At 40.6% G+C, this 13033-nt stretch overlaps 1 protein-coding gene across 3 annotated transcripts in view; it reads left to right on the top strand.

Moving 5' to 3' along the window:
• LOC122559359 (tryptophan 2,3-dioxygenase-like) overlaps positions 1 to 13033 on the top strand; it is a 94135-nt gene that overhangs the window by 14543 nt on the left and 66559 nt on the right. For all 3 annotated transcript variants that reach the window (XR_006314406.1, XM_043708807.1, XM_043708808.1), the window contains exons 3-4: positions 8005 to 8095; positions 8217 to 8287. Coding sequence is in view for 2 of the 3 variants with exons in the window: in XM_043708807.1 (XP_043564742.1) it covers positions 8005 to 8095; positions 8217 to 8287 (162 nt within the window). In the remaining variant the exon portion in view is untranslated. The remainder of the gene's footprint in view (positions 1 to 8004; positions 8096 to 8216; positions 8288 to 13033) is intronic.

Here is a 13033-nt window from a genome sequence, read left to right on the forward strand (position 1 = left end):
GGTTTTTAAGATGATCAGAGGAATAGATAGAGTAGACAGTCAGAAACGTTTTCCCCGGGTGCAACAGAGTTTTACAAGGGGACATAAATTTAAGGTGAAGGGTGGAAGGTATAGGGGAGATGTCAGGGGTGGGTTCTTTACCCAGAGAGTGGTGGGGGCATGGAATGTGCTGCCTGTGGGAGTGGTAGAGTCAGAATCATTGGTGACCTTTAAGTGGCAATTGGATAGGTACATGGATGGGTGCTTAAGCTAGGACAAATGTTCGGCACAACATCGTGGGCCGAAGGGCCTGTTCTGTGCTGTATTGTTCTATGTTCTATGTTCTATGTCCCTTTGTAACCCACAACATCCTTCGGCGCTATCTCCAACTCTGCCTACTTAGTGTCATCTGCAAATTTACTAACCCATCCTTCTACATGCACATCCAGATAATTTATAAAAATGTCAAACAGCAGTGGCCCCAAAACAGATCCTTGTAGCACACCATTGGCAACTGAGCTCAGAATGAACACTTCCCATCAACCATCACCCTCTGTCTTCTTACAGCTAGCCAATTTCTGAGCCAGACTGCTAAATCACCTTCAATCCCAAAACTCCGGATTTTGTGCAATAGCCTACCATGTGGAACCTTATCAAACTCCTTGCTGAAATCCATATACACCAAATCAACAATTTTACTTTTATCCACCTGTTTTGTCATCTTCTCAAATAATTCTCAATAAGTTTAGTGAGGCATGACCTACCCTTCACAAAACCATGTTGACTGTCCCTAATCAAATTATTCCTTTCCAGATGATTATAAATCCTATCTCTTATAATCTTTTCCAACACCTTGCCCACAACCAAAGTAAGACTCACTGGCCGAAAATTACCAGGATTGTCCCGACTCCTTTTCTTAAACAAGGGAGCAACATTTGCTATCCTCCAGTCTTCCATTTCTTATATACAAAATTATATGGATGAAAGTGTGGGGGCAACGTTAAGCAAGTTTGCAGATGACACCAAGATTGGAAGGGTGTTTAAAAGTGAAGAAGGTGGTTGTAAGGTCTTATAAAGTTAAAAATCACACAACACCAGGTTATAGTCCAACAGGTTTATTTGGAAGCACTAGCTTTCAGAGCACTGCTCCTTCATCAGGTGGTTGTGGAGTGTAAGATCATAAGGCACAGAATTTACAGCAAAGGTCTACAGTGTGATATAACTGAAATTATATATTGAAAAAGACTTGGATTGTTTGTTAAGTCTGTCATCTTTTAGAATGAACATTTTGGTTTCAGTTATTTTTCATATATAAATCGCAGAGCATTTTTCAAGTTACATTCTAAAGTGAACTTTAAAAGTTAGTGTCATGTCAGCCCAGATAATGTATTTAAGGTATGAGGTGCCCTGTGTGAGACTGTCTGTGCCACAAAATTTGGACTGAGTCTAATCTACAAACCCATCTATATAGGAAGATAGAGATGGATTGTTCAAATGAGCAGAACAGTGGCAGATGGTAATTAATCCTGCAAAGGTGATGGACTCTGAAAGTAAAAAACAGGATGAATGGCAGGATTCTGGGGAGCTCAAAGGAACAAAGAGATCTTGGGGTAATTATTCACAGATCCCTGAAGTTAGCAAATTATGTAAATAGGATAGTTAAGAAGACAAATGGGGCACCCACTTTCATCAGTTATGACATAGAGTATAACAGCAAGAAAGTAATGGACTGTTGGTCAGGTCATAATTGGAGTGTGCTTGTCTCACTACAAGAGAGGAGATTGAATGTTCTTCCTGCAGAATGTGGGAGGTAAGGGTCACCACTAGCGTTTCTGCTGACTTCCTCTGCAGGAAGTGCACCCAACTCCAGCTCCTCAAAAACCGCGTTAGGGAACAGGAGCTGGAGCTGGATGAATTTCGGATCATTCGGGAGGTGGAGAGGGTTACAGGGAGGCAGTCATACCTAAGGTGCAAGATAAAGGCAGATGGGTTACAGTCAGGGGATGGAAAGGAAAGTGGCAGGCAGTGCAGGGAACTCCTGTGGCTATTCCCTTGGATACTGGCTTTCTTACAACCTTTAAGAAGTATTTGGACGAGCATTTGAAATACTATAACATTCAAGGATATTGAACAAGCGCAGGAAATTGGGATTTGTGCACGTTTAGTGGTAGTTATTGTCAGTGCAGACTCGGTGGACCGAAGGGCCTTTTCTGTGCTGTATGACTCTCTGTTCCACTACTTTTGTGTCTCTTATTCCCTCTAGTTAATTTCTGATTCTTATTTCCCATTTTGAGATCCAAATGTTAATCTTTGCTTAGTTGTAGAGGTCTACAGGACAGCAAAAGGTCTTTCAGCTCTTTGAGTCTGTGCTATTAAAAACAAAAAACATGCTTTGTATCATCCTTAAACACAGGTGAAGTGCTGTGGGACTGGAGAGTTTTGTTAATGTTGCCCCCTGTTCAAGAAGGGTAGTAGGGATATCCAGGTAATTACAGACTAGTGAGCCTGATGTTGGTGGTGGGAAAGTTACTGGAGAAGGTACTGAGAGATAAAATGGAACAACAAAAGTTGATGAGCAGAGGTATCTGGGAGTTCAGATTCATTGTACCCTGAAAGTGGCTGCACAGGTGGATAGAGTGGTCAAGAAGGCAAGTGGAAGAGGAAAGCAAGTGGAAGAGAATGGGCTAATTAGTGATAGGAAACATGGTTTTGTGTGGGGGAGGATCATGCCTTACCCACTTAATAGAGTTCTTTGAGGAAATGACCAAGTTGATAGATGAAGGAAGGGCTGTTGATGTCACATATATGGATTTTAGTAAAGCGTTTGATAAGGTTCCCACTGTAAATTAATGGAGAAAGTGAAGTCACATGGTGTTCTAGCTAGGTGTATAAAAACTGGTTGAGCAACAGGAGACAGAGAGTAGTAGTTGAAGGGAGTTTCTCGAAATGGAGAAAGGTGACCAGTGGTGTTCCACAGGAGTCAGTGTTGGGGCCACTGTTGTTCGTGATATACATAAATGATCTGGAAGAGGGCATTGTTGGTCTGATCAGTAAGTTTGCAGATGACACGAAGACTGATGGAGTAGCAGAAAGCATAGGAGACTGTCAAAGAATACAGGAGAATATAGATAGACTGGAGAGTTGGGCAGCGACATGGTAGATGGAGCTCAGTCCAGGCAAATGTGAGGTGATGCATTTTGGAAGGTCTGATTCTAGACCTAACTATACAGTAAATGGAAAAGCCTTGGGAAAAGTTGATGGGCAGAGAGATCTGGGAGTTCAGGTCCATTGTACCCTGAAGGTTGCTGTACAGGTGGGTAGAGTGGTCAAGTAGGCATATAGTATGCTTGCCTTCATCGGACGGGGTATTGAGTTTACGAGCTGGCAGGTCATGTTAAAATTGTACAAGACTTTGGTTCAGCTGTAATTAGAATACTGTATACAGTTCTGGTCGCCACGTTACCAAAAGGAAGTGGACACTTTGGAGAGGGTGCAGAGAAGGTTTACAAGGATATTGCCTGGTATAGAATGTGCTAGTTATGAAGAGAGGTTGAGTAGGTTAGGATTGTTTTCATTAGCAAACAGGAGATTGAGGGGGACTTGATTGAGATCTACAAAATCATGAAGGGTATAGGCAGGGTGGTTAGAGATAAACTTGTTCCAAGGGTGAGGAATTCAGTAACGAGAGGTCACATGTTCAAGTTGAGAGGAGAAAGGTTGAAGTGGGATATACGTGGAAAGTACTTTACACAAAGTGGGGTAGGTGCATGGAACACGCTGCCAGCAGAGATAGCAGAGGTAGGCACGGTAGATACGCTTAAGGTGCGTCAGGACAGATGCATGAGTTGGTGGGGCACAAAGGGATACAAGGTAAAACAATGATTGCAGACACTGGAAACCAGATTCTGGATTAGTGGTGCTGGAAGAACACAGCAGTTCAGGCAGCATCCAAGGAGCAGCGAAATCGACGTTTCGGGCAAAAGCCCTTCATCAGGAATAAAGGCAGAGAGCCTGAAGGGTGGAGAGATAAACTAGAGGAAGGTGGGGCTGGGGAGAAAGTAGCGTAGAGTACAATAGGTGACTGGGGGAGGGGATGAAGATGATAGGTCAGGGAGGAGAGGGTGGAGTGGATAGGTGAAAAAGGAGCTAGGCAGGTAGGACAAGTCCGGACAAGTCATGGAGACACTGCTGAGCTGAAAGTTTGGAACTAGAGTGAGGTGGGGGAAGGGGAAATGAGGAAACTGTTGAAGTCCACATTGATGCCCTGGGGTTGAAGTGTTCCGAGGCGGAAGATGAGGCGTTCTTCCTCCAGGAGTCTGGTGGTGAGGGAGCGGCGGTGAAGGAGGCCCAGGACCTCCTTCAGAGGGATACAGATCCTTAGGAATTGGGCGATAGGTTTAGACAGTGGATTTGGATCGGCACAGGCTTGGAGAACAAAAGGGCCTGTTCCTGGGCTGAAAATCTTCTTTGTTCTTTGTTTTGTGTTAATCACCTAACTATTCTAACCCTATTTTACAGCAGTTGGCCTTTGTATATCTTGGTATACATCTAAATACTTCTTAAATGTTATGAGGATTTCTGCCTCTATCACCCTTACAGACAAAGATTTCCAGATTCTCACCATCCTGTGGGTGATTTATTTTTCTCACACACCATTTAACTTCTCACTGATGATAAATCTACGCCCTTGCTGGGCTTTTTACAAGTTTGGCTCAAGAATTCAATTCCTTTTCTCCTTTACCCACAACAATCCAAACAAGAACTTGAAAATCTCACCACTTTCTTGGGTAAAGGATTTTCCCCTGAATTCTATATTGGACTTAGAGTCATAGAGATGTACAGCACGGAAACAGACCCTTCGGTCCAACCTGTCCATGCCGACCAGATACCCCAACCCAATCTAATCCCACCTGCCAGCACCTGGCCCATATCCACTGGCTCTTGGTTCTGGTCTCCTCTGCTGATGGAAACATTTTCTCTCCATCTACTCTTCAAATCATTGCTTAATCTTAAACATCTCTAAAGGTCACTTCTGAAGCTTTATTTTCTGGAGAAAAGAGCTGTAGCTGGTTGAGTATTTGTTTTCAATCCAATAAATTAATTTTGCATGTATTCTAGTTTCTCAACTTTGTTTCCTAAAGTAGACATCAGAGATGTTCACAGAAAACTGAGTGCAGTCAAATCCAGGTTATTTGTAAGTTTAACTGTTCTAGTTTCAATTCTATCCTTTGGAAATGAATTCCCAATCTTGGTTTCTTTTATTCCTGTAATTAATCCTTAACCATACTTTTTATGAGGTTCATGAGTGTCCGCTGATTTATGAATGTGAATCTAAATTGAACAACTGTATTTCTATTTCCAACATGAGACCTTTTGCATAAATGACAATCAATACTGGTCCCATCCTCAATCCTTATGGAGCTCTGCTATCTACCTTTTACCTGTTCTGTACAACTACCTTTAACCATGATTCCACCTTCCTTGTTTGAAGCCAGCTGAGTATCATTCTGTGACTTGACACCACCTCTACATGCCCTCATGACATCTGTGCCTTTTTGAAGGACATTTGAACATTCAAATTATTGTATTCTGCACGACCCTTATCTACACTTCTTGTTACTTTCTACAAGAATTCATGCTGACTATTCTTCGATATATTTTCAGTTTCTATTGTTCTTAATGTGCGATATTGTATAAGAAATCCATTGTTGTTCCAACTGATGACAAGATCCCCAATTTTTTGGGATAAGTCTATCTCCTTTTGTGAATTTGGCAATTCAACTAATTAGGTAAAAACAATGACTGCAGATGCTGGAAACCAGAGTCTGGATTAGTGGTGCAAAAAGAAGAGCACAACAGTTCAGGCAGCATCCAAGGAGCAGTAAAATCGGCGTTTCGGGCAAAAGTCCTTCATCAGGAATCCAATTCAACTAATTGTCTATCATACTTCTAATGGTATTCCTTTCTCTAATATATTGCTTTACCTATATGTAATTGTGTCTTGCCATATCTTATCTAACTTATTTTTAATATGTTTGCATTATAAGGTAGAATATAATTTGATATCACTCACCAAATAATTCAATACTAAAATCTACACTCAATTTATCTGGTATGACCCAGTAATCACACTGGTTATACTCACTTAACCTTTGAGTTTTATGGAGAAGCTAGATAGGCTGGAAGTGTTTTTCCTGACAGTGTAGGAAGCTGAAGAGTGACCTTATGGCGAGATATAAAATATTGAGGGACACAGATAAGGTGAATACCCAAGGTGTGTTCCCCAGAGTAACAGAGTCCAAACTAGAAGGCATAGGTTTAAGGTGAGAAGGGAAAGATTTAAAAGGGACATCCGGGCAGGTTTTTCACACAGAGGGTGGTGCTTACATGGCTCAAGTTACCAGAAGAAGTGATAGAGGCAGATACAATTACAACATTTAAAAGACAATGGATAGGCAGGGTTTAGCGAGATATGGGCCAAAATCTGGCTGGTCACCACACTACAAGCTAGAACATAGAACATAGAACATAGAACAATACAGGCCCTTTGGTCCTCGATGTTGCGCCGATCCAAGCCCACCTAACCTACACTAGCCCACTATCCTCCATATGCCTATCCAATGCCCGTTTAAATGCCCATAAAGAGGGAGAGTCTACCATTGCTATTGGCAGGGCATTCCATGAACTCACGACTCGCTGAGTAAAGAATCTACCCCTACCATCTGTCCTATACCTACCACCCCTTAATTTAAAGCTATGCCACCTCGTAATAGCTGTTTCCATACGTGGAAAAAGGTTCTCATGGTCAACCCTATCTAAACCCCTAATCATCTTGTACACCTCTATCAAGTCACCCCTAAACCTTCTTTTCTCCAATGAAAACAGCCCCAAGTGCCTCATCCTTTCCTCATACGATCTTCCTACCATACCAGGCAACATCCTGGTAAACCTCCTCTGCACCCGTTCCAGTGCCTCCACATCCTTCCTATAGTATGGCGAACGTGGATGCTTTGGAGAGGATACAGAAAAGGTTTACCTGGATTTTGTCTGGTATGGGGGGATTTTACTTATGAAGAAAGGCTGGATAGACTGGGTTTGTTTTCACTGGAATGCTGAGGTTGAGAGGCATCTGATAGAACTTGATAAGATTATGAATGGCATGAATTGAGTGAAAAGCATGAGGCTTTTACCCAGGGTGGAGGAATCAATTACTGGGGACACAGGTTCAAGGTGCGGGGGTGGCGGGGTAGCTTGAAAGTGATGTGTGAGGCATGTTTTTCACACAAAGGGTGGTGAGTGTCTGGAACACTCTGCCAGAGGAGGTGGTTGAAGCAGACACAATAGCAGCATTCAAAAAGCACCCTGATGAATACATCAACAGGAAGGGAATAGAGGGAGATGAGTCCTATAAAAGAAGACAGTTTTAATATGGAAGGGCAAAATGGTGCAGGCTTGGATGGCTGAAGGACCCGTTCTTGTGCTGTATTGTTCATTGCTATTTTTTCTAAATGTGACTAGTTCAGTTTAGGAAGCCTAGTTGGCATGAATGAAGGTTCTGTTTTCGTGCTGCATACCTCTATAACTCTATGATTCTAACAATAACAAAAGATATACAGAAACTATTCGAATAACCTATTTAAATATATTTGAAGAAAATTATGTTCCCATTTAAGGAAGAGAAACACCAATCTTCAATTTTCAAGTGGATTCCCTAAATTCCTACTGGAACTCAGATGGACATTCTGGAAAATCAGCATAAATAGCCATTCCTCTGGATTTTCCACATGTATTTTCATGCAATAAATTAGGAAACAGCAGAAATTCTGCTGAATGCTGTTTTTGCACCATCTTTTTATTTTTGTCGATCTCCAGTTTTCTCTCCCTCAGTTTGATATAGCCATTAAAGTTAATAAAAGCAACAGCAAATATAACAACAGATGTGATATCACATGTTATTTTCCTATTCCCTGAGCATAAATAACCGTCCATTTTATGCTGAATTTTAAACTCTGTTTTTCTTTAAAGTTGGATAAAATAATAAATGCTCAAGAACTACAAAGTGAGAAGAATGGAAACAAAATACATGATGAACATCTATTTATTATAACTCACCAAGGTAAACTGCTAACATTATAGTATCAATAATAAAAACATGTTGACATTGGCAAATTATTCACAATAACTTATTGCACAATAAATTATTGGTAATTTAAAGTTTTTACATCTATAAATTGCAGCTTATGAACTGTGGTTCAAGCAGATTCTTTGGGAATTGGATTCAGTTCGTGCAATATTTGAGAATGGTCATGTGAGTATTTTACATTGATCCCTAGTTTCTATAAATCTTACTGTGAATGATGGAGGGAAATGTCTATGTAGTCAGGTGAACTTTAATTCTTTCCACTCAATTTCCTGCTGAACAGCTCTGCAATTAAAATCCAGCTGATTTGTTTTCCCCAGCTGATGACTTAACCTAGTGAGAAGAGAGGAAGTTGGACTTTTTCAAAGAACAACAGAGGCAAGATGGATTGAATGGTCTTCTTTTGTGCTGCGTAACTTTGTGATGTTGCCTTAGATCCAATTGCCTCAGATTATTATCAGCAGTTCTGATCAGACAATTAGTCACTAATCCAAAACTGCTGGAATCCTTCCTTGAAGGTGCAAATCAAAGTTATCTTATGTTGTTGGTCTCTCTTTATCATTTTAATTCAAATCTGAGCAGCAAAGTAAAGAGCTGGGTTTTTATTTACTGTATCTGTAAAGATAGGATTGAAGTTGAGAGGTTGAGGTAAGCTTTTCACTATCATTTGTTAGGCTAATAAGATTGGGCGGCATGGTGGCACAGTGGTTAGCACTGCTGCCTCACAGCGCCAGAGACCCGGGTTCAATTCCCGCCTCAGGCGACTCTCTGTGTCGAGTTTGCACATTCTCCCCGTGTCTGCATGGGTTTCCTCCGGGTGCTCCGATTTCTTCCCACAATCCCAAACAAATGTGCAGGTTAGGTGAATTGGCCATGCTAAATTGCCCATAGTGTTAGGTGAAGGGGTAAATGTAGGAGTATGGGTCTGGGTGGTATACACTTCGGCGGGTCGGTGTGGACTTATTGGGCCGAAGGGCCTGTTTCCACACTGTAAGTAATCTAAAAAAAAGATTGTCCCTTCAAGTCCATTTGATTGCTCATAAATTATCAAGATTATCCAGTTTTGTACAAGCTGACAAAACATTTCCTTTCGATGTTCCATAACAGTTTTTTCATCAAGTACTCCATGAGGAGAAAAGACAACCAAAGTATTTCTTGTAATCATCAAACAAGCTTCAATATAACTGAAATGCCATTGTAAGCTAGTTTGTAAGGCACTTATTAGTTTGTTTATTGAAAAGTTAGAAATTATCTACAATGTCTGTCTCTGCCTGTAATTATCTTTTATCAATACAGACAGCTTGATAATATGCTTCCTCTGTGTTGCTAGAAAACGCATTTGAGGCCAAAGCATTGAATTGTTTCTTTCAGATAAAGTAATGGGAAGATAAGAATGATTGCCTTGCGTTAAGAGATTAAATAAATTGAAAGGCATTCTTTATCTTTATCTAATTTGGGAATTTATTATGAGATTGTAAATAAAAGTGTAGGAAAATTCTTCTTGTTTTAAAATTGAATGTTTGCTGGGCTTGCTTACTCTCATCTTGTGCCTTCAGTGGAAGAACAGCAGAATTCCTGATAAGGAGTGTAAAATGCTGAAAACAGTCACTTACTTTGGCTTCACCCATAGGAAAACAATATCCCACTGAGTTCAAGATGTCAGCAATGAAAATGCAGAGTAAATAACAATTTAAAATTTTGATTTCTATGTTCATTACAAATTAATAGCAAAATGCAAAGGAAATGCAACATGCGCAGAAGCTTAGGAAAAATTGCAAAAAGTCAAGAAGCTACAAGGTTTATGGTCTATTGGTATAATATTTTTACAGGAAGGATTTGACCTTCTCAAAAATATTTATTGAGATAAAGCTCAGAGGAGAGAACTCCCAGTCATGCAGATGATGTGGCCCCACCTGACACAATTGATTAAGTCTGACAAGTGCCTCAATGCTGTGAATGTTGGCATAATAGAGGTCTGCCATATTGGAGCACCTATACTGCCAGTAGATTTGTCAGATTTTGGAGAGATATTGCTGCTGATATTCCTTTATATGCCTGTTAACATTACCCACACCTCCAATGCATTCACCAGGGCAGGTAATAATGCTGCCCTGTAGATTATGAACTTGGTGCCAGGTTTGGAGTTTGTGTCATCAAGCATTCACTTCCTCAGATGTGGGAATTGATCCATATTCTCTCATGGTTTACTCTGGATTTTGATAGTTTGGGACCATGTTATGCAGTAGAGCAGACTGTAGGAGGAGACCAATTCTTTCACCAGTCTCCTTGACGAAGGTTTGGAACTTGGTGTCTTAGTGTGCCTACACGCAAGTATCATCTGTGTACTGCAGTTTAGTAACAGATGTAATGGGGATCTTGGTTTTAGGCTAGAGATGACATTGTTTGAAGAATTTTCTGCTCGCCCTGTAGTGTAACTCCTTCCCAGTGGAAGTTTCATGAGTTGGGTGGATTGTTGTGACAAGGAAGATGGAAAAGATGATGTAACGTTCCCAGACCCAAACATTGGGGTCTGTGGTAGATATGCTGGTGAGGTTTATGGTTGCATATCATTACATCATGGATATAATTTCCTACTGAGCTCTGTACTTTTTTTGGAATCATCTTGCTGTAAATTATCATGTCCATAGTGCTTCTTGATAGATGGAATCTGCATTGTGATTCTGGCAGGAGCTACTAAGCCACATAGTGGAGGCACTTGATGATGGTTCCTGCAAAGACTGGTGGTTAGTAGGGAAATCCCTCTGTAGTTATTGCATTTGGCTCTGTCTTCCTCCCCAGTACAGGGATATTGGGCCTGAACCATTGGGATGGTCGATACCTGAACCGTGCTGAAGCCAGTGTTCTTATGAAGTGAAGAAACAGCACAGATGTTGTTGGTAATGAGCTGGCTGAGGATAGATAGACTCTTCTTAAGCTATATCTTTCTAATTTTTCTTTTTTTAAAAACTATTTAAAATGCGACCGCATTGTGTCAACAGTAGAAAGGCTTTTCACTGTATTTTATTGCTTTTCTCAATGTAAAATACAGATGACAATAAAAACATTCATTCATTTGTTCCAAATAGGAAAGTAGAGGGGGTTTTAAACTGAATAGTGGTGGCAAGAATAGTGGTGGTAGCAATGTGTGAAATGTCAAAGGGTAGAGACATGGTTAGTTAGAAAAGTAGTGATGTGGAAAAATGGGGCCATAGTCATAGAATAATTGTCATACAGCACAGTAGAGGTCCTTTGGCCCATCAAGTCTGCTTGATGTACTACATTTTCCAATGTTTTGTATATAATCTTAAATTATGACATTTTAAGTATTCATCTACTTACTTTTTAAAGGGTTATGAGGTTTTCCTCCTGATTCCCACTACCACCTGGATGAAAAATATTCCTCAAATCTTCTCTAAACCTTCTGCCTTTCTCTTTATAATTATGTCCCCTCAAAAAAGAATAGCATGAAGGAGGAGTGAAATAAAACTAGGAATACAACAACATTTAAAATTGGACGTCACAAAGATATAAAAAGACAAAACTATAAAGGCTCTGTAAAAACCCAAAGAACTGCAGATGCTGTAAATCAGAAGCAAAAACAGGGTTGCTGGAAAAGTTCAGCAGGTCTGGCAGGTTCTGAGGAAGGGTCATCAGACCCAAAATGTTAACTCTGATTTCTCTTCACAGATGCTGCCAGACGCGCAGAGCTTTTCCAGTAACTTTTTTTAATATAAAGACTCTGTGTCTGATTTTCCAGAGCAATGATAACAATGTAAAAAAACCTGACTGTGCACAATGATATAAATAACCACAATCTGAAATCATTATGCCTTCAGGATTAGGATAAAGACAGAAAGTGATGGAGAAGTACAACAAGTATAGCAGCATCTGTGGAGAGAGAAAGAGAGTTACTATTTGAGTCATGTATGAATCTTTTTCAGAAGTGTCTGTTGATGGGGTGGGGGGAGGTGTTGGCAGAACAGATTGTGATTATGCCCAGAGCAAAAGGCACAACTCGTGATAACAGTGGTAAAGTTGACAATTGTCCCAGAGGACTGCTCTCTCATTAGAGAAAGACAGGTTAGTGGTGGATTCTACCTGAGGATTACCTTGCCTCAGGGGAGGTTTCTCCCTTCCGGCTGGCATTGAACTTCATTGAAATAATGTCACAGATTAAGCATGGAAATGTTAGCAAAGCGGTCACCCAGCCTTCCTTTTGTCTTGTCAATGTAATGGAAACTGGATTGTGAGCAGAGAAAACAATAGACTACATTGAAAGAAGTACAAGGAAAATGTTGTTTCATTTGGAAGGTATGTTTGGAATTTTGGACAGTGAGAAGGGATAAGGTGAATGGCCCCTGAGATTACAAAAAACGGTATGGGGGCTAAGAATATGTCAGAATTGATAGAGGAGTGGATAAAATATTGGGGAGGTAACAGTCTCTGCAGAATGCTGACAGTGCAGGGAAGGGATAGATTTATTCGGTGGTGGCATCTTGATGGCAGTGCTAGAAATAGTAGAGGCATGTCCTTTGAATGGTGGAATGGAAAGTGAGGTCAAAGGGAACCATTTTGATGTCTTGGAAAGGAGGGAATAGACTGTGGGTTGAAGTAGGACAGATGGGTTGAATATGGTTGAGGATCTTTTTTAAAACACAGTGTGGGGAAAATTCCTCATATGAAGAAAAAAGAGGACACATCGGGTACACACTGTTGGAAGGTGGCATCATCAAAACAGATATGACAGAGGTGGAGAAACAGGGTATAAGGAAGCGTAATTGTGATTACTGTGAGAGTTTGTGAGTTTGCAATGGATTTGGTAAACAGGATGTGCCCGGAAATTGAAATAGTGAAGTCAAGGATGAGAGAGGAAGCAAAAGAGATGGACCAGATGAAAGTGAGAAAACAATGGAA

This window comes from Chiloscyllium plagiosum, chromosome 19 (genome assembly GCF_004010195.1).
Source record: "Chiloscyllium plagiosum isolate BGI_BamShark_2017 chromosome 19, ASM401019v2, whole genome shotgun sequence".
Taxonomy (NCBI): Eukaryota; Metazoa; Chordata; class Chondrichthyes; order Orectolobiformes; family Hemiscylliidae; genus Chiloscyllium; species Chiloscyllium plagiosum.